We start from the raw sequence: 22,398 nt of genomic DNA, 5'->3' as shown, positions 1-22,398 counted from the left end.
CAGTCTCTGACACTGGCCATGCTACCAACAGGAACCCTGTTTGTGTCCCATGTGAGCAGGGACAAACCTGAGGCTAAACTCAAGGCTGGGCTCTGGAGCCTTCCCATCCCTGCCATGGGCAGCTCCAGCCATAGGGAGACTGCAGTCTCCAGAAACCTTAAAAAGGGCGAGTCCTGCTGATATGGGAGCTGTTATGGGTTGAAATGAGCATGGGCTGCGTGGGTCAGGCTGGCCCTGGGGCACCCTCCTGCTCACACGAGGCTGCCCTGGAAGCCGTGGGGCTGGGGGTCACTGCAGCCACTGCAGGGTGCACGGGCAGCACTGGCCCGGGCCAAATGTCCCCACAGGGGACATGGCTCCACTGCACACAGCGCTACACCGCTGAGATGCTATTTCGGTTTGGCTTTTTGGCTTTCAGGCTCAGGAACCGTGGGATGTTAGGGAAATCTGCAAAAGTGCTAATCAGACAGCAAATTTCAAAGCGGGAAAAGAAGGGCTGGCAGTCAGGGACTAGAGATAAAATGGCAAACTTGTGAAACCTCCAGCATTGTTCGGAAAACTCATCTGGAAAGGAATCAAAACTGTCTTTGGACTTGGCTAGTTAGGAGAAAGGAAGTTTAACCAGAAGAGATCAGTGCTGATTCAGGACAAAAAAATACTTAAAAAAACACAGTCTGGGGCCTTTTTTTCCTCCTATTGTGAATGTATTTTAATGAGACTTCATTTTCATTTTTGACTGAACTGTTATGGGCCCTTAAAGCCACCCAGGGCACTGAAATAACTGCAGTAATGGGAAGCACAGTTCAGGCTGGCAGGACTGGAACTGTTCCACGCACACGGAGCGTGGGAGGGCTTCGGTTTTATATGCTTGGGAAAACAAAAAGGTTTAGAGCACAGACTGGATTCACATGCTGCTGCCCTATTAACACATCTCTGACAAGTTATTATAGATGTCCTCCCAGGAACACACTACAGCCATTTCCAAAATGTTTTGGTGAGCCTAGGGTAGGAACAGCACAGAAAACAGCTGCTTATCACAAGCGCCTGCTAAATTTGGGACAATTATCTGTTTGCATTCTGTGAAATGAAAAACCTCCATCCCACATGCAAAACTTGGGTAAGCTTGGACCCAGACATAAAAGCCAAATTCCTACTTTTCCTTTAACTCCCCAACCCTGTTAGGAGCCAGGCACAATGGTACCATGGTAGCTCATGGAGAAGGCTTTCTTTTAAAGCTTTTTCCACCAAAACTGTAGCACAAAGTAGAGACGTGGACCATTTCATCTACAATTCTCACTCAGTTCTGCAGCCACAGAGTTCTGCATTGATTGTGCAAATGCTGCAAGTCTCCTCTGAGCCCCCGTGCCTCGCAGCAAGCCCCTGCCAGCCCATCCCAACCCCTCCCACACTGAGCCAGCCCTGCCAGTGGACTCCACCGCCTTCAGGTGCCCTCCACATGTGCAGGCACGAATGCCTGTGGCCAGCAGCTCTTTCCCAGCTGAAGACAGCTCCTTCAAATCATTTTCCCCCAAAACACAAATGGACGGGCTGTTAGGCAGAGCATTAATGCGAAACAAATGTTTTGAGCATGTAGCGTTGACTTACAAGGGAAAATACAAGCACTTGGAATTTTTCCACTGCACAACGGCGGGGACTTTCACAGCAGCTGTTTCAAATAGACATTGTGATTAATGGGGATAATTCAGGAATGAAAACCAGGCCCATCATCACATGTCTGACAGAGCAGAGCTACAGGCAGGCAAGCCTTCTTTTTAACCAAGAAATGCCTCTCTGAAGGCAGCAGAGTTTGATCCTTAGGAACACAAGGCACATGGGAGGCCTTTGGCTATCACTGCCATTTACATCACAGCCCTGAGCTGACACCAGCCGTGTGGAAGGAGGTGCTGTCTGTTCCACCATAGCAGCTCCATCCTCATTTGTGTGGTGGGGAAGATGCCAGCTCTGCTGATCTGGATCAAGCTGCTGTCCCTTTGCACAGCTGGGCTTGTGTCACCTGGGATAAACTTTCTCTCCAGACACTCCTGTCTGATCAATTATTTTCCCTTTTTGTATTTCAGGAGCAGCTCAGTGTCCCCTCTGATCCCACCCTCACTGTGGAGCGTGTGAGATCTCAGAGTCTCCTGGAAATCAACTTGATTGTGCATTTGCTTTCAGAGATGGGAAGGAGGCTGCAGCAGCGCTCTGCAGTGCCATGGCTTCAGGCTGGACATGGGAGCCCCGGAGGGGACTGCCAACACAGTGTGTAGCCTTAGCCCCTGCCAAGAACCTGCTGCAGGTGGATGAAAATGCACATTCAGCCAGCAGCCCAGCAGCTCTGCAAAGGACCCGGTCACCTCACAGGACCTCACAGCCCTGCTCCCACCATACTCTGTTCTCATCCTCGCTCTGCGGGCTGGGGGAAGCCAGCTCACAGCTCACAGCAGCACTGCCCAGCTCTGGGGACGGCCACAGCCCCCCGGGCATGGCCACAGCCCCCCGGCCCCAGCCCAGCCTGCATGTGGAGCTCCTCTCCATTAGTGAGCCGTGTAATGTGCTCAAGCCTTCAGGCCCATGTGATAAGGCTCCGCTTTCCTCTTTTTCTTTTTTCCCTGAGAAAGCCTTCTTGCACAATGTCCATTTTTAGCACAAGCTGGAGCTGGATCAGATGCCTCACATGTGGTCTCCCCTCCCCAAAAGGGAAAATCAGCACTTTTTTTTCTCCAGTGGTTAACTACAGGCACAAAATCTGAAGACTAAAAAAAAAATTTACTAATTTTCTCTTTCCTATCCTTACAGGGTGGGTAGCTGGGCTACACTGGCACAGTCATCCTCATCCACTCCTGTAACTCTTCTTTTATTAGACTGGCTAACTGTGTCGGCTAGAATGAAAAATTATGAACTACAAAACCTTTAGGCTTTAGGACAAAAAGTGATCATCTGGGATAAGAAGACATCACAATATGTATGCAGACAATACAGAACCGCTTCTGTGGATGCAGACAACACTTTGGGAAAAGGGATTTTTTTTCAAAGGCTTTTTCAAGGCTCTTCCCGTGGGCATAATGGGGTATCCTCCAATTAACTGCTGTGGAATCAATTAAGTTATTGCTCAATTCTTCTGGGGAATTCCAAACAGAACTGGCAAATGTTGGAGATAAAGCACTGAGCAGATGGACTGCTGATGGCTCTGAGATGCCAAACATTTTCCTGCTCATTACCGAGAGAAGACCTCAGCCTTCTGGGACAGACACCCCAGCTCTCCTGCTCAGATCTGTGCAGAACCACGAGGATGCCTCTGCATCAGAGGCCCCACACACCAGTGGGCACTGACACAGAGCAGCCCCTGCCGTGGTGCCCTCGGCCCTTCTGAGCCTCCTGAGGCAGACACACTGACTGGCCACAGAAACAGCACAAAACCATGTGGGCCCCAAAACCTCCAGCCACTCTGCTTATTTTTCAGTCCCCTATGGCTCTTCTCAAGCACAGTGAAAATGCTGATCCATGCTCTGGCTACCATGAAGACTAAGCTCACCAAAATCCTGGGCAGAACTGGAGAAACAACTGAACTTCAGGTTGCTTTCCTACACGTGAATCATTCAGTTTGCCAAGTGTTAGTGACCATTTGAGTGGCACTGCTAGCAAGTGTCAGGTCCTACGCTACCCCCTGCATCCCTCCTCCCTGCTCCCACCACAGCAGGACTGGTTCTCTTACTCTGAGATAGCTGTACATGCAGATGGACATCCAGTTGGTGAGCATCTTCTCCACCACAGATTCTGTCCTCCTCAGCATAAGCTTGGGGTTTTTGGAAGCTGAAGCATCTATTAGATCCACCAAGAGGTCCTTCATGATGCTGGTGTAATACTCCAGTTTCCCATGCAGTGCAATAGTAAGCAGGGAGGCCAGGTTACACCTGAAACACAGAATGATACAGGACTCAAGCCCCAACGAGACTGAAGCGCTGACCGGCACTAAAATACCCAACACACAAAGGCAGTCTTTCAGACAATATTCATGATCCTTCTTAATGGTGTTAGAAGTTCCAACCCTCATTCAGTGCTGCAGGACCTCAGGTCAGCTTGCACACTTCAGGGTTCACAGCCACCCATCTCTAGCAGAAATGTGTAGGCAAGTGTGACTCAACCATCCACTGAAACACACAGTCCCAGACAAGTCTTTGGTTCTGAAGCCTGTACCTGTCTCTGACAGCAAAGTCCTTCTGTTGCTCGAGAGCATGGACAAATACGATGAGAAAGTGCTTGTTGTTGAGTAAGGTGGAGAACAGAGAAATTCCTTCTTCCATGTTGGGTCTGCAGTTCTCAGGGACCTGAACAAAAATTTAGAAGGCAGACTAAGAAAGCCCTGCTTGTTGTTTTCCTCCACATTTTATCCCTCCTGACGGCAGGGACAGCCCTACTGAGCACAGAGACACTACGTAGAAGAGCCCTTCTTCCCTCTACCTGACACAGCCAGCAGCTTTGCTGGCAAGGAACACCAGCTGGGTCAGTGGCAGTGGCCATTCCTTTCTGTTCAGCACTCCTGAGGATACCTGGAGCACTGGGGCCAGTTTGGGGCTCCCCACTACGAGACAGATGGAGCAAGTGTGGCTGAGGGCTAGCAAAACAATTAGTGGCTGTACAAGGAGAGGTGAAGAGGGCTGGGTTTGGTCAGCTTTCAGAAGTTCTAGGGAAACCTTACTGCAGCCGCAGGGTTACAGAGCCAGGAAGGATCCCAGGCCAACGCTTCTCCATGCAAGAGCAGATTCACAGATCTGCCTTCTTCAGCCCGCCAAAGCTGATCCAGTGCTGGTCTGTGTTCATGGTTAGCCATACACAAAAGTGTTGGTTCTGTTAGTGGGTTACTCACCTTCCACTCCCCCACCAGGAGCGGATGTGTTTCCTGCACCTGGGAGCCCACCTGCGAGCTGAGCTGCTGGGATGGCAGGATGTAGCACTCCTCGTAGAGAGAGGAACACTGGAACCAAGCACAGCGTTAGGGGAGGGCACCTGTGGGCTGTGCACCTCAGGGGAATAAGATGGGGAGACATGTCACTGGGACTAAAGCCACCCATTCCAAAGACATGCACGGGGCTGGCTTATGGAGCCTTGAAACACTTTGCAAGAGCCTCCTGAATGAGCAAACACCACAAGGATGGGGGGAGGCAGACGTCTGCTCAGACACAAGGCTGCAAGGGCAAGGAGACTGCAAATAGAGTAATGTGACAGCTAGAAAACTCCCAGAAGAGAAAGCTTTACAGAAGACTATATCAAAATAGAGGAGTTCTGGGTGTTTCAACATATGTAACTTTTAAAACAGATGGGATAAATGTTTAAATATCTAGCACTTATATACAAGCCTGAATCTTAAAGCCTCTAGTGTGCAGAGATATGGAGACAGGGTAACTGAAAAACCTGAGTAATAGCTACTAATGAAACACTCTGCAGTCATAAATCATCATCTCAGTCCTCAGCACTGACACACAAGTGCCTCGGGGGTGAAATACAGCCGCAGTGAAGGGCACACAGCCACAGGCGGAGCAGCCGGGGACTGAGCGGCGGCACCAGCACGTCTGCTGCAGGACCCGGGCACACAGACTGGGACATCTCACTGGAGCACCACGCACACAACCTTGCACAGGCAGGAAGGGTGAGACAGAGACATCCAAAGAACTCCCGAGGACTGGCTGAGCTGCTGGGAATGCTTGGGGGCACCCTGCATGGGACAAAAAGCCCCTCTCCTGATTGCCAATTCATCCCTCAGCCACCCTTCAGCCTCTGCTGAAAGGAGTGGGGTGACACTGGAACCCTCGGGAGGAGACCCCAGCACTGTAATTGTGTGAGAGCTCTTTCACAGGAGGTGTGCAACGGCCCCAAACAGGAAGCCAGAGCAACTCCTGGGACAGCTGCCGCCAGCTTCTGTCATGTGCGAGCAAGCCTGATCTTGTGTGACACCCCAGGAGGTGCGGCTCCACTTTTGATGGTAATTAAGGTTGAAATATGTGACAAGTAAATACATAACAGTGGAATGATTTTGTGACACTGTAAAGGCCCTGTAGCAGAGCCCTAAACTGGGTGGGACATATCTGGGAGCAATGAGGTGCCCGTGACACGCGCTGTCTCCTTACTTTGGGGAAGAACGTCCTGGTGACAAAGTGCTTGTACTCCAGGAAGGGGATCCCCTGGCTGCGGTTTAGCTCCTTGGTCAAGTCTGTCATGTCTGTCTGCAGCTCTGCAAAACCTTGTACAAAGAGACCCACAGATGGTGAGAGCCCAGTCCTTCATCAGCCGAGAGAGGCTGGCACTGGAAAGCAGAGCACATCCCATCTCTGCCCCTGCCATGCCGTGCCCTTGCGGGGGCTGAAGCCGTTTGCTCTGAGCAGCACATTCCCATCGGGGTTTAACCATCACCCTGTACACCTTGCCCCAGCTTGACAGAACATTCTCTGCCCCAGGAGCCCCAGTGCCCTCAGCACAGGATGTCAGCCGATGTGGCATGATCATGGACTGTGGGGTGGCAGGTGCCAACACCTGGAACACTTCTGCCATTGCTCTACGAGGAGCATGCTGCAGTTTCTGTTGCACCCAAGAGGAAAGCACACTGAAGGTTAGTGTGACCTTCAAGCAACCCTCTGACACAGCCAAGGGCCATCAACCCAGGGCAGAGAAGCTGGTGGCACTGGAGATCAGTGGCTTGTCCAAGCCAGGCAGCAGGACAGTGGCAGGGCCACACTTCCAGCCACTGAGCCTCATTCCCAAACCCTGTAAAAACTCACAGGTGATCACAGAAATTCTCCTACAAATAGTTCTATAAACTTCTACAGAGCACAAGGTGAATTGCTTCAAGCCTGCTAACCTGACATCTTGCTCCTAGCCATGGTTCCTCAGCACCCAGACAGTGACTTACCTTTGCGGATTTCCTCGCGGATCTGCGACTCCATCTCCTCCATCTGGAGCAGGGTTTTCTGCCAGTAGCGCTCAGCTCTGCGGCTCTTTGTGCAGAACACAAACAGAGCTGGAAACGAGGAAGAGAATAAGCCTTTTGGACCCGGGCTTAGGAGCAGCTGCAACTGGGATCAGAGCAGTTCTGTCTGACACAAGTGCAGAAAGCTAAACCCAGAGTTGGTTTCACACCTACCACCAGACTGGTATCTGCTCAGGCAGTTGTCGATTATCTGTAAATAAGTAGAACCAGCTGGAATTTAATGATCATGCTGTAACTGTCATCTTCAATTTAGGTCTGGGCTGTCGGTATTCAGCTTAACTGTGTATTAATGTGTTCCAGCTGATTAATGAATACAGAATTGAGGACGTTTGCCACCTGTATTACAGTGTTCATATCTGACAGTCTTCTCATGCCTCCAGAAATATGTTTCTAATGATGGGTGATACAGCTAGTAAATAGGATGCATTAGAGCCTTTGTTAAAAAGAAATTAAATCCTTACTCTAAAGCCCTCATCTGCTGTGAACTGGCAGGTTTCTTGCTGCACAGTCATTCTGGGCATGTGATTCTGGCAGGGACCCTAGCCCAAGGACAAAGGTGTGCAGCACAGCTTCCAGCCAGGTACGTACACTCATGTGCCTGCTTCAGATTTGCAGCTAAGGATGCTGGCTCTGCTCTTCCTACTCGGCCAGACACCTGCCACTGCTTGCTTCTGATGACAGGATCTTGGCCTAAGAGCACCTTTAGAATGGTCTGGGACAATCATGCCTGTGACCAAGATCAGTTTCTCACATCCTTCTTTCTTTTGTATTATAGTAACTACTGAGTATTTGGGGGAAAGGGTAAGTTTATAAATATCACAGGTTGAAGTCACAGAGTTGAGCTGTGGTTTCAGCCAGGAAAAGCTCTGTGCTGTAGGGAGCTGTGGTCCTGGCACAAGCTGTGTGCCATACCTGCTGCACCCAGACTAGCTTCAGGTACTGCACAACTGCAGCACTCAGAGTTCACACCTCTCTCACATGCAGAGAGAAAAACCTTGCCACAGCCTGGAAACACCTCGTTCTTTCCCTTACCTACAACAGAGAGGACCAGCAGGATGCTGCAGATAACGATGGAGACAATGATGGCGGTTTCTCCTCCCCCAAGGTGCAGCATGGCAATTGTGTAGTTGAACTTTCCGACTTGGATCTGAGGAAGGAGAAGGAGGCAGGAAAAGCAGGAGCTGAGCAGCAGGTTGCCATAGGCTGGGAGCAGGGAGGGACACAGGGCAGCACTCAGCAGACCCTCACTCTGAGCGAGCTGGCACAGCCTCCCAGGCCCGGAGGGAGGGAGGGACCCGGGCTGTGCCCCTCACTGCCAGACCCTGGGCACTCTCCAGGGAGCCCAGCTCCCTCCTGTGCTCTGGGCATGCCAAGGCCACACCAGCAGGCTGTGATGCTGCAGTGGTGCCAGCCCAGCGCCAGCACGGGGCTTTGGTGGCAGAACTGGAGGTCCCATGGCCCCACTGCACCTGCCCCAGGAGAGACAGCCCTTTCCTGGAGAGCCCCTGGCACTGCACAAGGCTGCCTGTGCTGCTCTTACTAGAAAATCACTACCACTAATCATCAGCTTCTTTATGGCTCTGAACAGCCCTTGGAGCCCTGCTGCACTCGCCTTTGTCCTCCCAAATCAGAACAGCTGCCACCCAGAAGAAGTAGGGTTAAGCAACTTTAAAGTCCTTGAAATACAAATAAACTAAGGGAATAAAAATAAACGAGACCATAGACAAGTAATGATCTTGTGGCTAAAGCAGTGAAAGGGGTGTCAGAAGGTGCTGGCTCTGCTCCCAGCCTGTACTTCTTGTGACAACAAGCACAAACCATTGGAGCTCAGTCCTTGGGTCTCCTGATCTCCAGAAGGGAAGAGGCCAGCACACATCACAGGCTGGCCAAGTTACTGGGTGCCGTTTACAAACAGCTCTTTGGGTCCTTGGGATGAAAGGATTCCACAGCATCATCTGAGAAGGAAAACTCATGACCACACAAGGCTTTCGCTTCTGGAAATGTGAGTTTCACTTCTCCCAAGGAACGAGAAGTGAGAGAAACTTGAGAAAAAAACCTTGAAATTAGGTAGGAAAGAGCTCCAATATCTTATTATTTTAATTAATCACTTGATTAATCAAAATTAATCTTGATTTCCTGTGTCATGGAATGCCTCTGGGGAAGGTGCCCACCGGGGTGAAATTCCAGCAGCTCTCAGCCACTGGACCAAAGCTGTCCCACAAGCAGGATCTTCCCACCACCTGCACCACCAGACACACAGCTCCATCCTGAGGGAAATCTGGCCCTAGCTCTGGGAGCATGGGTGTGGGCATAGCTGCTGCCAGGGGAAGGCTCCAGGCACTGAGAGCTTTGGTCTCTACCCTGGCACACTGTCCAAGAGCCATGGTGCTGGCCAAGGACAGGAGCCACAGCACTGCAAGAGCACCCGGGCAGGTTTATGCAGCAGCCTCACAGCCACATGCCCAGCCTCAGGATCTCCACTTTTTCCCTCTGAAATGCTGCAATGAGGCAGCTCCTTAAGGTGTTTTGAGTCTTTCTTTCCTCACCAGCTCAGCCTTTTGCATTTTTCAGAGAAAAAAAAATCCCTCAGCTGCTGTTTAATTCAATGCTTAAACTGTTTGGTCATAAACAAAGATGAGCCTGAATGTCTTGACGAGTGTCTCTAGTGTAGTTGGAGAGCTCTACTCAACACTCAGTGCGAGCCAGGCAAGGCCCCTGCAGATTCTGCCCTGTGTCACCAAAGCCATTTCTTGTGTGTGACAAAGCAGCAGCCACTTGTGGAATGGCAGGCAAGGGCCCCAGCCATGCCTGTAGGTTTAGTAAGGGTGCACAGGTATGAATATAAGCAGATTAACTAGCTGCACCTTCATTGCTGGTGCACTCTGAACACCCTTGTGATATTTAGGGCTGGGTATCACTCTCCTGCTTCCTGGGGACTTGCCATGGTTGGTTAATGTCACACCAAGACTAGCAAACTCAAAAATTCCTTTTCTTCCACAAAGGAATTCCCCTGTTTCTCAGTTCTTACAAAAAAATGCTTTTAAATCACCCCATTTAAAATTCCTGTTAAGATGACTCAAGAAATTCTGTTACTTCTGCATTTCCATGTTTCCAGTTTGCAAAAGAATTTCATACACCTCAGACTGCTGGCAGTAAACGGGACAATCCTGTCAGCAAATTGGCAGTGCATTGTGCCTCTCTCCTGGGCAGCCCAGCTCCAGAGCTCTGCAGCTGCCTCCAGCTCTCCCTGCCCTCCCTGCCCATGCCTCAGGCCCCCATCCATCCCCTGCCGGCGCACGGACTGGGAGAGGGCAGTGGGGTCTCCCATGGGGCCGGAGGCATTTTCTCTCCAGATACACAGAGCCATGGTCACATCCCTGCGCGGCCACGGGCTGGCTCTGACATGAGGGAAACTGAGGCAAGCACAGCAGCTCAGTCCAGCCCTCTGGAAAACAGGACAGTAACAAACTGTGGGCAGTTGCAGACACAAAGAGAAACTGCAGCCCTGAACACTGAACTCAGCAGCGAGAAAGCAGCAGCCTTTGGAAGCCCTGAGTGCTGCTGTCACCCTCCCGTCAGGGACCCAGCTGGGTGAAGGCTGGGCTCTCATGGCCACTCACAGCCCTGCTGCTGGTGGGGCAGAGCTGATGGCTTAGAGCTGCAAGGAAATCCCCAAACACATCCCATGAGGAGCAGGAAATCAGTGCAGGCGACAACACCTCACATGCCTGAGGCCTCAGTGTGCCTCTCAGAGCTGAGCAGCGTCCCTGGGCACAGCGCTGGAGCTCAGTGGGTAGTGCTGGCTCAGAGCAGCCCTCAGCCTGGCCCCTGCAGCCTGCTGACTGCTGCCCTGCTGCAGCACAGCCTGCTCTGGCCCCCGTTCCCCTGTGCAGCCTCCTGCGGGGCGAGCTGGAGCTGGCAGGGGTGTGCAGGGACCCCCCTGCCCGCAGAGCCCACTCACCGTCACCGGCAGCTGCCTCTCCGAGGAGCTCAGCGACTCGTTGATGGAGCAGTGGATGACTTTGTCTGAAACAATCTGGATCTCACACGAGATCAGGCCGATTTTCACCTGGTATTCATTGCTTTCCAGGCCCAGGCTGTCAGGTTCTTTCTAAAGGCAGGAAAAAAATCAGGATGTCAGGCTGCAGCATAGCAGCCAGAATGGCAATCGATCTTCCTGCCTTACTTTCCATATTCCCTGCTGTTTTGCAGACCTGGGAAGACTCTCCCTCACCAAGGACATTTTTCCAGCACTCTGCAGGAAAGCCAAAACCAGGCCATTCCCCATTTTCCTGTTTCCCATTCTTCACTCAGCATGGGGCATAGGATGAACATGCCCCTCATGGAACCTGGAAAAATCTGCTTTTGATCGGGCCTGCTGTGCATGGAAGATAAGGATGTAAGCACCCATCTGGGAGGGGGGAAGGATGTACAATGGAGGGGACAGCCAGGGGATGCGCCTGCAAAGCCTGAGAAAGGGGGAGCGCATTTCTGGAGCACGTTGCAAACCATTAGGATATCCTGCAGCAAACAATGGCCTTTGAATTACTATTGCTCATTGTCCAGGCCAATCAGCTTCTGCACCCCAACTTCCTTGTGCACTGAGCTGAATACAGTAGCCAAAAGAGAAGAATGAATGATCTGTTACTGCAGGAATAAACACCTATTGTCAGGCCCTTCTGCAGCACCTGCCTGGTTTCAGGCCAGGGCATTGTAGTTCTTTTCCACATGTCCAGTATTTCATTTAGACCCTTGCTAGAGCACCCTCCCCAGGCAGCTCTCTGTCATCATGCCTGAGAAGGCATCCCCAGACCATTTCCTGGGGTGGAGAGGTGCAGAAGCTGCAGGGTGAGCCAAAATCAGCTGCTCCTGCCACCCCAGTTCCCATCCACACCTTTGTCCTGTGTCTGTGGACAGTCCCCGTGCTGGTACTTAGGACTGAGGAGCTGCCCAGGGTGGAGATGGCAGCACGCAGAGAGAAGCAGAGCTGTAACCACCACCCTCTTACATGTATGACCAGAGTCAAGGGCTCGCCAGGATGATGCTTGATCCACTTCTCCTTCTTGGCTGTGGAGAACTGGGGGTCAGCGTAGTAGCCCAGGCTGAATTTGCTGACGTGCAGGGCCTCCTCGGGGTACATCTCCTCATCCAGGGCCGAGCGCTCGTCAGTGTAGAGGCGCCCATTGAGGTAGAAATCCACAGGGGCTGGCTTGGTCCCCGCAGTGACATTGGAGGCAGCTGGAGAGGGGCAGGTGATGGCCGTGTCTGTGTGCACCTTGCAGCGCTGAAAGAGGAGCACGAGCCCGTCAGAAACCAGCCCAGAGCGCTCCCAGCCCGCCCCGATGCACGGCCAGGCCCGCACCTTCACAGCTGGAGCAGGCACAGCTCTGCCCACACAGGGCACAGTCGGCCCACACGGGGCACAGCCCTGCCCACACGGGGCACAGCCCTGCCCACACGGGGCACAGTCCTGCCCACATGGGGCACAGCCCTGCCCACACGGGGCACAGCCCTGCCCACACGGGGCACAGTCCTGCCCACACGGGGCACAGCCAGCCCACATGGGGCACAGCCCTGCCCACACGGGGCACAGCCCTGCCCACACAGGGCACAGTCCTGCCCACACGGGGCACAGCCAGCCCACATGGGGCACAGTCCTGCCCACACGGGGCACAGTCGGCCCACACGGGGCACAGTCGGCCACACAGGGCACAGTCCTGCCCACACGGGGCACAGCCAGCCCACACGGGGCACAGCCCTGCCCACACGGGGCACAGCCCTGCCCACACGGGGCACAGCCAGCCCACACGGGGCACAGTCGGCCCACACGGGGCACAGCCCTGCCCACACGGGGCACAGTCCTGCCCACACGGGGCACAGCCAGCCCACATGGGGCACAGCCCTGCCCACACGGGGCACAGTCCTGCCCACACGGGGCACAGTCGGCCCACACGGGGCACAGCCAGCCCACACGGGGCACAGTCCTGCCCACACGGGGCACAGCCAGCCCACATGGGGCACAGCCCTGCCCACACGGGGCACAGCCCTGCCCACACGGGGCACAGTCCTGCCCACACGGGGCACAGCCAGCCCACATGGGGCACAGCCCTGCCCACACGGGGCACAGCCCTGCCCACACGGGGCACAGTCGGCCCACACGGGGCACAGCTGGCCCACACACCCACCGTGTGCTCCCTGCCGATGCCGCGCACAGCCATGGACACGTTCTGCACCAGCCCAAAGCCTCTGCCTTCCAGCGTGATGATCCTGCCCCCGCTGCCACAAGGGAAGAAAGAGAGGCTGACTGTAGAGGACAGTGCAGCTGTGGGATGCGAGGGCTGCATCTTCCTCCCGTCATTTTCTCAGAGATGTTTCCAAGCTGCCTGAGCAGAAAATGTGACCCAATGGCCAAAGTCTTCTACTTATAGCAGAAGTAGGAAGCTACCTACACAGCTACCACAGTGTCACGGAAGAAAGGAAGGAAGGAGGAGTAGATGCTCTAGTGGAAAGGGGGGAGCCTCTTCCAGCATCAGTGAGCTGTCCACCTTACTTCCCACAGTCCAGAAGAGCAGGCTCTGCATGCCAGGGTATGCAGCAGGCATCCTGGCCACTGGCCATGGAAGTGACCTGTAAAGTGATGGCCAGGACACATCCCCTGCCCTTGCCCCCCTTGCCCCTGCCCTGCAGCAACCCACACAGAACTGTGAGACTTGGAGAGAGAAACATCCCTCATCCTACATCTTCCAGGAAGTTATGATTTAGATCAAAATGTGAAAATTGCTGTGTTTTGAATCTGCTTGGGGGGAATGCAACACATGAGCTTCCCACTGTGCAGTCAACTAACAAGATTAATGAGCAGCCCCAATGTGCACAAGGCAGAGCAAGGGCTGGAGAACCATCACCACTCATCTGCACCCTAGATCAACCTTCCCCATATCACATTTGACTTTCTTGGAGTATTTGCCAGGGAACAGGCAAGACTCACAAGTCCTGTTATCTGAAGAGCACTCCAGGCACAGTGACTTTGGGCACAAGGCACCAGGGTTCTCTGAAGCCTGGGGTATCGCTAGGAAGTTATGACCCAAGTTTCTCACTAGCCTGTCACATCTGCAGACTAGTGTACAATTTTGCATTGGTTTAGATTTTGGTTATATGGATTATTTTATCAATATGGTAAGAGAAATCATAACCAGCTAAATTTTTACACAAGTTATTGGCACCTCATGGTCAATAGTCCAGCAAGGTGCTGAAGCAGTCAGACTGCAAGAGCCACGCCAGAGGCTGGAGAGAGCCTGCAGTTGCCATCTTCATTCTCTGAAATTTGGGAACGGCTCTAAGTACCAAGGAAGCAGACTAAGGTGACTGAGGAACACCCCAGTGGTTTCCTTTGTGACTGCAGGCAGGACATTCTTTCCTTGTCTCTTTTTAGACACTGCTCTCGCCGCTCAGCAGTTGGAAGCCTGGCTGAGTCATGGCTCTGCCTTTCCCCTAGCATTCCCACAGCCTGCAGCCTTGGCATTGTGCTTGGGAACAGAGAGGCAGCTTTGTTCCAAAGGGTCAGACCACTAGAGCCTGCTCCTGCTTGGCTCTGGCTGTGCTTTCAGCGATGTCCTGCTGCCCTCCCAGATTTCCTAGTCAGCCCTGGGTTTTTCAGCCTCCACAGGTGAGGAGGGTGGTTATTTCACTATGGTATCCAAATGAACAGAAGTCTGAGAACTCCACTGAGATGTGAAACTAAAAGCAACACACTTTAAAAATTAAATACTGTGACCTTGGGGAAGGTTGAAATCCAAAATTACAAATCTCATCCTCCAGCAGTTTTACTGCCAAGAAAAATCCTCAGGGTCTCATAGAGCCCCCACCTGGGCCTACCCAAAACACTCATGAGGTGTGCACAGTATTGTTACCAAGGCTGACATTTTTCCACTTGTAAATGCATCAAAATAAGCTATGTACAGTCCTGGTGTATGACACCTCTTCTTCTGTGCTGGGGTTACCCTGGAGCACCCCAAGAGCAAGCTAAGGTGCCCTCTATACCTGTCCAGCCCAGGGCTGAGAAGCTGCTTTCTCCTGGCAGGACCCTGTCCCCACCCTCTCCCCTTGGAACTGACCCCCTCTTTCCCAGGCTGCCTCAGCTAGGGCAGGCTCTCACCTGATCTGGCTCTTTTTGGGGTTGATGTCCGATATAACCGGGTTCTTCTCATACTTGAAAGTGATGTTGTGGCTGGCACAGGACTTGTTCTCGAACTGCACACAGACTGGCACGGCTGCGGTGAGCTCCGCGGCGGGCATGGTGCAGGTGATGCTGCTGTCCGTGCGGCTGCGGGGACAGGAGGGCGAGCTGCAGCCTGGCCTCACGCCCTGACAGGCAGCTGGCAGCCCCCCATGACAGGGGGACACGCTGGCTGGCATGTCACTCGCTCCAGTGCCACGCCACCCAGCTGCTCCTGCAGGCCTGCTGAGGGCAGCTCCCAGCTCAGCACCCGGTGCTGGGCCCGAGCACACACAGGGGAAGGGCAGGCAGGGGATGCCACACCAGCATGCAGTGGTGCCCCCCATCAAAACCCTCGCTCTCCCTGACTTCTTGGGGGACAATACCAACCTCTCATCACTACCCCAGTGCCAGCCCCCAGCCCTGCACCCACCTGAGGTCCGTGCACTGCTTGGAGGAGTTGATGAGGACACGGAGCTCTGAGCCGACATCCAGCCTGCTGCCTCTGATGGTTACTCTTGTTCCTCCTGCCTTCGGGCCATTCAGAGGAGCTATGGACTGCACCACAGGAAGCTAAAAACAAAGGGGAAATCTGTTTTCTAGCCTGGTAAATCTGCAGTTGGATATTCCACACTGTACATGGGAATTGATTCAGAAGTTTGAGTAAGAGTTCCAGCACTGTAAGGCTCAAACAGCAGCACAGCAAAAGCTTTTGCTGGCAAGCTTTCAGAAAAAGAGAAGCTATACAAACGCTAAGGAGTAAGATCAAATAAAACCTCTGTGATTCTCAGTGGTCCCTAAATACTTGCTGTAAATGAAACATGGGGCCAAACAGGAGCCCAGGATCTCACCATTCCCTTCAGATTTCCAGCAGGAGGTCCAGAGCCAGTGACAGCACAAGGTCCATCAATAAAAGGAAATTTCTCACTCATTACTTCCCTCACCATCTCAGCCCTTCTAGATCCATGTCCTCCTAAATGCAAGGATAATGTTAAAGCCCCACTGGATGATGGCCTTGAGATCAGTAAAATGGCCACCTGGGTTTAGATAATTGAATATCAGACCCCTGCTAAGGAAGCTTCAAATCTGCATCTCTTGAGGCAACAGGAACTGAGGAGGAAGTTACTTTGCCTCTTGCCATCTGCAGCCTAAATTAGCGTGTATGTTATCTGTGTTTGCAGCCCCTGGAAATCTTCCTGAGATTCATGAGCTGGAGGCTTTGATAACTCACGTGGCGCTGAGCCCTCTTGTCTGCTCACAGGCACCCCAGGAGAGGCTGCTGGCAACATCCCTGCTCCGTTTGAGCAGGATAGCCAGGGCAGAGCAAATCATGATCCTGAGACACTTCCACAGGGCACTGGTGGCTCCCTCTCAGACAGACCCACCCCAGCCCATCCCTCGCTCGTGCAGAGCAGACCCTCGGCCCTTGCAGGTGGGCAGTGCAGTGCAGGCTGAGCCTGCTGTTGATGCCTTGCCTGGCAGTCAAACACACAAACCCATGTGTTAACATCTATCCTTGCCCTTGTCCTACACTCAGATGGTTTTGCTCCTCTACTGACATCTCCTCTGTCAGTTCTGACCGTCACCCATTTCCACCAGATCTGTTTTGCTAATTTCTATTTCTCTGGTGTCTGCAGGCAGCTGTCTCCTGGCCTTGGCCCTTAACCCACATATTCATAAGTACAGCTATAGCATCAGCAGAGAGGATTACTCCTGTTCCCCAAAGCCCTTCCCCTTAGGCAGAGCCAGGGGCTGCTGCTCTTGGTGCACTGCCAGCACCAATCACCTCTATCCCAGCTTTGGCAAATCCAGCTCATCCACAGCCTGCTATAACCTCCTGAGGAAGCCTCTCCCTCCTCCTCAGTACAATTACAGCTGAATTCTGTCTCTTCTAGGCATGTATAATGGGGACTTTGAAAGATTTAGCACACAAACAGTATGTGGTATTTCATGAAGTATCTTCATTCTGAAAGGCTTTTAAACTTTTCCAGGCAACTGTACCAATGCCCAAGCTCAGGTCTCACCAAGACCAGCCTTACATGGTATAGGCTACTCCATTTGCATGCCATCAGATGGGAGAGGAAAACCAAGAAAACAGGAGTGTTGCTTGGTCTGCACATGGTATGAAAGCTACTTTCAGTGTGACACAGCTCCATCATGCAGTGTCCCTCCCCAACACGTGCACAAGGCAGGGCACTCCCTGTCTGCTCCAAGCTTTGCTAAGACAAACAAGACAGACAAACAGAGACAGACAGAGAGACAGCAGTTTTCTACTGTGCCACCCAAGCAGGAAGGGATCCTCTCCCTCTCCAGGGAGAAGCCTGCTCCCTAAGCTTGCCCCGGAGCTGCCGGCACAGGGCTGCCATGGACCCAGGCTGAGGTCAGGCTGGGCTTTGTTCAGCATTGGTGCTTCCACAGGTGTTTCCTGAGAGGCTTTTCCTCGCATGTTATGAGCTGGTGAAGGAGCTGCCCAGCCCTGTTCCACTCTTGGGGCCCCTCTCCCCCCTCTCAGCCAGCAGTGAGGGATGTGCCAGCTCAGCACACACATCCTGAGGATCCCCAAACCAAGGGGGCTGTTGGGCTGTGAACCTGGACACCTGGAAACTGTGGAAATGGGATCTGGGAACTCCTGCTGAGACTGGCCTGCCTGTGCCATTGCTCCTCAGCCTCTCCCCATGCAGTGTCAGGCCTGGCTCTGCTGGGTGCTGGGGTGTGCCATGCCTGTGCTGGCTGCATGCTCTCAACTCCCTGCACAAACACCCAATCTGTCATTGGCTTCAGGGTGGGAGAATCACACTCCATGATCTGCCCCAAATCCCTCACAATGGCCACCAGGAATCAGTGTTTTCTGGGGCTCCAGGTCTCCTCCCAGGCCAACAACTTGCAGCACAGACTGTCCTGCCCCAGCTAAAGCTGCCATGGAGGCACAAAGCTCCAAGCACTGCACGTGCTCTCAGCACCCACCCAGCATGGCTGTCCATGAATACTGTCCAAGAAGAAGGTTCATGTTGGGAAGAGAAAAAATGCATGATTTCTCTTCAGGTTTATAGAGATGAAAGCTATCTTTGTGAAACAGCACAGCACAAAGTTATAAAGGGCTTTTCATTGCACAGTGACATGGGGTTAGCTTCAGTGTAATCCCTACACATTATTTCATGCAAAACTAACACAATCTCTGCAGCAAAAATATCGTTTTAAACAATGTGAGTTCATGCAATGTAACTTACACAGCACAAAGGGGCTTCACAAGTCTCAAAAAATCTCACAGGTTGTAACAACACTTCAGCAAAAGAGGTAGAAGAAAACTGAGCTCCTTTTCATAGCAGGAGAATTGCCAATAGAGCTGGAATGCTACAGAGCCCTGCAGGAGCTGAGTCTGGGAGCGTGGCTGTGCTGCCAGCATCCTGCTGTGGCCCTGCCACACCCCACACAGGTAACCACAGGTGAGGTGACACCTCAGCAGCTCCTTAAGGACCCCAAGATGTAGTTGTAGATCCTATTTCTCAGCCAGCTGGGGGAGGCATAGGGAGCTGCACACCACTTTAAGGGGCACAGGAATCACCATAGGAACACTCACCACGTAGGAGTAGCGCTCCCTGGACCTCCCCTCCCGGCTCACGTTGACCGTGACCACGTCCGAGAATGCCTCCGCAGCCTCTCCGGTCTCGCACACCACTCTGTGGATGGAGGAGGCGGATGGCAGCGGTGAAGGGCAGCAGCAGCTGGCTCTGCCTGGCCCAGGGACATGCAGGGGCCGTGCTCCCTCCCCGGCTCCCCCACTCACGTCTCAGACACGACGTATCTGTGTGGCAGCGGGGCGCAGCGCACGGCGCCCACGCGCACGGCGCCCGCGATGTCGCTGAAGCGCCGGCCCAGGTTCCTCCCGCGGATGGTCAGCAGCGTGCCCCCCTCCAGCGGCCCCCGCAGCGGCTCGATCTGCAGCACCAAGGGGCAGGGCACAAGGTCAGAGCATCACAGCGCCCCACAATAGGTTGGGTTGGAAGAGACCTCAAAGATCATCTACGATTCATGCCATTGGCAGGGACACCTGCCACTAGACCGGGTCGGGGAGAACCAGGAGCTTCTGGCCTCCATCCCTGAGCCAATCCTGGTGTCCAAGCACCACCTGAGCCCTGTGAAGCAGACAGAATCACTCCTCACACTCCTGCTTGCCCAGTGCACCCAACACCAGGGTCTCCTTGCTCCGGCTTGGCGGAGGAGAAACCACCACACTTCTCTGCTGTGTTGGGCAGTGGGGTTTAGTCAAGGACCACTTCATCTGCAAACACATCTGGGAAGCAACATGCTTTCTTCCACAGACCAGCTTTGAACCCACTCCTACACCACTGGTTTCACCGGACAGCTGCTTCTCCCATTGTTGTGAGGGGACAGAGTATTGGTCATGGCAACACCCCAGTGCTGCGAGGGGACAGGGGACTGGCCATTACTGTGCTGCTGTTGTTTTTCCCTCTAACATGATGAAGACTGGATCCTGTCACTAGCAAGATGTCCTTGACAGCATAGAAAGCCAGTGAATAATTCAGCGCTGGCCTGGAGCCCATCCCATGCCAGGGACAATGCGCAGATCCTCCCCTGCTCCAGGCAGCACAGTGCAGCCTGTCCCACCCTTGGCACCACCTGCCACCTCACGCCATGCCCCACTGCCAGCACCCTCCGTGCTGCCTGCGGGTCTTACCTTGCGAATCTCCGGAGGCGGGCAGGCCTCAGCGACCTGTGGAGGCTCGGTCTGCAGCCTGCAGCTGGAGCTGCTCTCGCTCCAGAGGCAGCGGTGGCCCAGGTCCTCCCTGCCCAGGCACTGGGAGCAGTCGGCACTGCCGGTCGCGCAGTTGTACACCTCCACTGAGCACCAGAGACAAAGACAGCGTGAGCTCCTACACCTCCACTGAGCACCAGAGACAAAGACAGCGTGAGCTCCAGGCCTGAGGCTCTCGCAGCTTTGCTGAGCCTGAGGCACTCCAACCCTCCCCGCTCCCACCACCTGCCCGCTACATAAATCCCAGGAAAATCTGAAATCCAGCGGATCAGCAGAGCACACAGCAAGACAAGGGAGCCCTTGGCTGCCATCCTGCAGATTTCCCAGAAGGCCTGGGCGCTTGTTCACACTACAATATAATTTAGCACGTTCTTTTCCTTTTTCTCCCCCTTGAAAAACAAGCAACACCCAAACTTGGAACCTTTTGTCAATTAATGCTACATGTTTCCAACTCTCAGCATCCACATGGGAAGCTGCTTGGCAAAGCTGGCTCCATTCTGCCAGGAAAGCAATCACATTGCTTCCACACTGACAAAAAATGGGGTAGTTTATGCTTTGTACAGTGTTTACAGTTCTTTCCTTCCCCCTGTGACCGCAGACCCCTTTCATTGACTTCTTCTTCCTTCAGATCTGCTCAGCTCAACTTCCATATGTTTTTCTTATACTGCCTTCACATCTCCATTAGCTGGTGCCCTGGGTTACATTTCCTCTCCAGCCTCAAGACTTCTGCCACTGAAGTGTGGGTATCCATGGAGGTAGCAGTCAGAAATGCTCAGGAAACATGGCTTTCACACCCTTTTCCCCACAGGAGACTTTGCAGCAGCACATAAAGCACAGAAACAGACACATTTGGCACTTCTGCTCACAGAAGCATCTTAAGGCACTTCCTGAGCAACTAATGAGTCCCTCAGCCTCAACGCTCTGCTGTGCTGTGCTAATGAAACTTCATCAGCACCACCACTGCCTGTATCATGCTAACAAAACATCACTGGTACTGGGGGTCTCTCCTATTCTCCACAATAAAAGCTTATTCCATGTCATCTGCAGTCTCCCCAGGGGATTACACTGGTGGTTTTCCAACCAATAGCAGATCTTGTATTCCTTCAATGGACTATCAAAACAGAGTGTAAAATAAAAGCTAATAAGCATTGAAATAACAAACAACAACATCAGTGATTTCATTAAAGACATTTTAAAAGATGCCCATGTTTGTCTGGCAGATCTCTGATGCAAGGCAGTCTCTCTAATGTGACTCACACCAGCCTGAGCAAAGCGAGGAGGAGCCAGAGCAGCACAACAGTCCCGTGGGAACTCCAAATATTCTTGCCAATTCCGATGGATGCAAACATGGCCTATGTAAACGAGCTCCTTCTCCATGCAGGAGGAGGGGAATTCCACCACGCTTTTTCTGCTGTGGCTCCTGCTCCCAGCGCCACCCACACAGAGAACTGAGTCTTCTACCCAGCCAAAACCCCATGTCCCACCCCCCTCCTCAGGGTTACCACTGTATTGCAAAACTATGCCCTCTTCTTTCTGCAGAGAAACCAGATCTCATGCCTGTCCATGCTGGTATTTCCAGGTATTTTCACTTTGCAAGATAATCCTCCTCCATTGGCAGGGGTTTACCATGGGGAAATGTTTCTCTCCTGGTCACTGGTCGCTGGTGCTCGTGTCCTTCTCCCTGTCACAGCTATCCTCCAAAGGAAAGCTCTCTTTGGGCTCTCCTCCTCCTCTGCACCTCAGATAAATCAGCCCCTTCTGCCGCAGCTCTGACCCTGGCGAGAGGCGAAGGAGCTCGGCAGGGCTGCTCCAGACAGCCTGGCAAGGGCACCTGTGGGCACGCTGCTGTGCCAGCCCCGCTGGGCATGCTGCTGTGGCTGTGCCAGCCCTGCTGGGCACGCCGCTGTGCCGGGCACGCTGGGCACGCTGCTGTGGCTGTGCCAGCCCCGCTGGGCACGCCGCTGTGGCTGTGCCAGCCCCGCTGGGCACGCCGCTGTGGCTGTGCCAGCCCCGCTCCGAGCCCGACCCTTGGGCCCGTCCTGCCTGCCCACCCTGCCTGAGTCTGACTCACTTTGGCTCTGACTGCCGGCCTTCCTCGGTTTGCTGATGTAGCAAGGGCTTTTTTGGGAATCCAGCCACTCTTTGCAGAGACAGAGAACAGGCCAGGGGTGAAATGTGCTTACACATTTTATTCCTTCTCAGCAGAGGAAGCAAAAAGAAGGACTCAGTTTTCACAGCATGTGGAACCTCGATGGCATGCTCCTGTGAGAGCTGAGGGAAGAACCCTGCCCCATCCCTTCTCTCCCCGGGAGGAATTCCTCTCTAGCTCACACCCCAATGGGAGCACCAGGTGAGCTGAGCCGTGCACGCTGGCAGGTGAGACCTGAGCTGCCTGCACTCCTGGGCAGGGCTCGACTCTGGCTGGCTGTAATA

General features: G+C 53.4%; 1 protein-coding gene across 2 annotated transcripts in view; it reads right to left on the bottom strand.

The window, feature by feature from the left end:
- The window catches only part of PLXND1 (plexin D1), a 66,737-nt gene that overhangs the window by 15,104 nt on the left and 29,235 nt on the right, over positions 1-22,398 (bottom strand). For both annotated transcript variants that reach the window (XM_059480042.1, XM_059480043.1), the window contains exons 12-25: positions 19,888-20,051; positions 18,976-19,127; positions 18,769-18,868; positions 15,625-15,764; positions 15,132-15,299; positions 13,165-13,255; positions 11,988-12,263; positions 10,941-11,090; positions 8,012-8,126; positions 6,902-7,009; positions 6,123-6,235; positions 4,865-4,972; positions 4,195-4,325; positions 3,713-3,911 (exon numbers count right to left, since the gene is read on the bottom strand). In XM_059480042.1, coding sequence (XP_059336025.1) covers positions 3,713-3,911; positions 4,195-4,325; positions 4,865-4,972; positions 6,123-6,235; positions 6,902-7,009; positions 8,012-8,126; positions 10,941-11,090; positions 11,988-12,263; positions 13,165-13,255; positions 15,132-15,299; positions 15,625-15,764; positions 18,769-18,868; positions 18,976-19,127; positions 19,888-20,051 — 2,015 coding nt within the window. The remainder of the gene's footprint in view (positions 1-3,712; positions 3,912-4,194; positions 4,326-4,864; positions 4,973-6,122; positions 6,236-6,901; positions 7,010-8,011; positions 8,127-10,940; positions 11,091-11,987; positions 12,264-13,164; positions 13,256-15,131; positions 15,300-15,624; positions 15,765-18,768; positions 18,869-18,975; positions 19,128-19,887; positions 20,052-22,398) is intronic.

Source organism: Ammospiza nelsoni, chromosome 11, assembly GCF_027579445.1.
Source record: "Ammospiza nelsoni isolate bAmmNel1 chromosome 11, bAmmNel1.pri, whole genome shotgun sequence".
NCBI classification, from domain to species: Eukaryota; Metazoa; Chordata; class Aves; order Passeriformes; family Passerellidae; genus Ammospiza; species Ammospiza nelsoni.
Note: the sequence above shows the minus strand (reverse complement) of the source record. Positions and strands in the feature narration are given on the sequence as shown.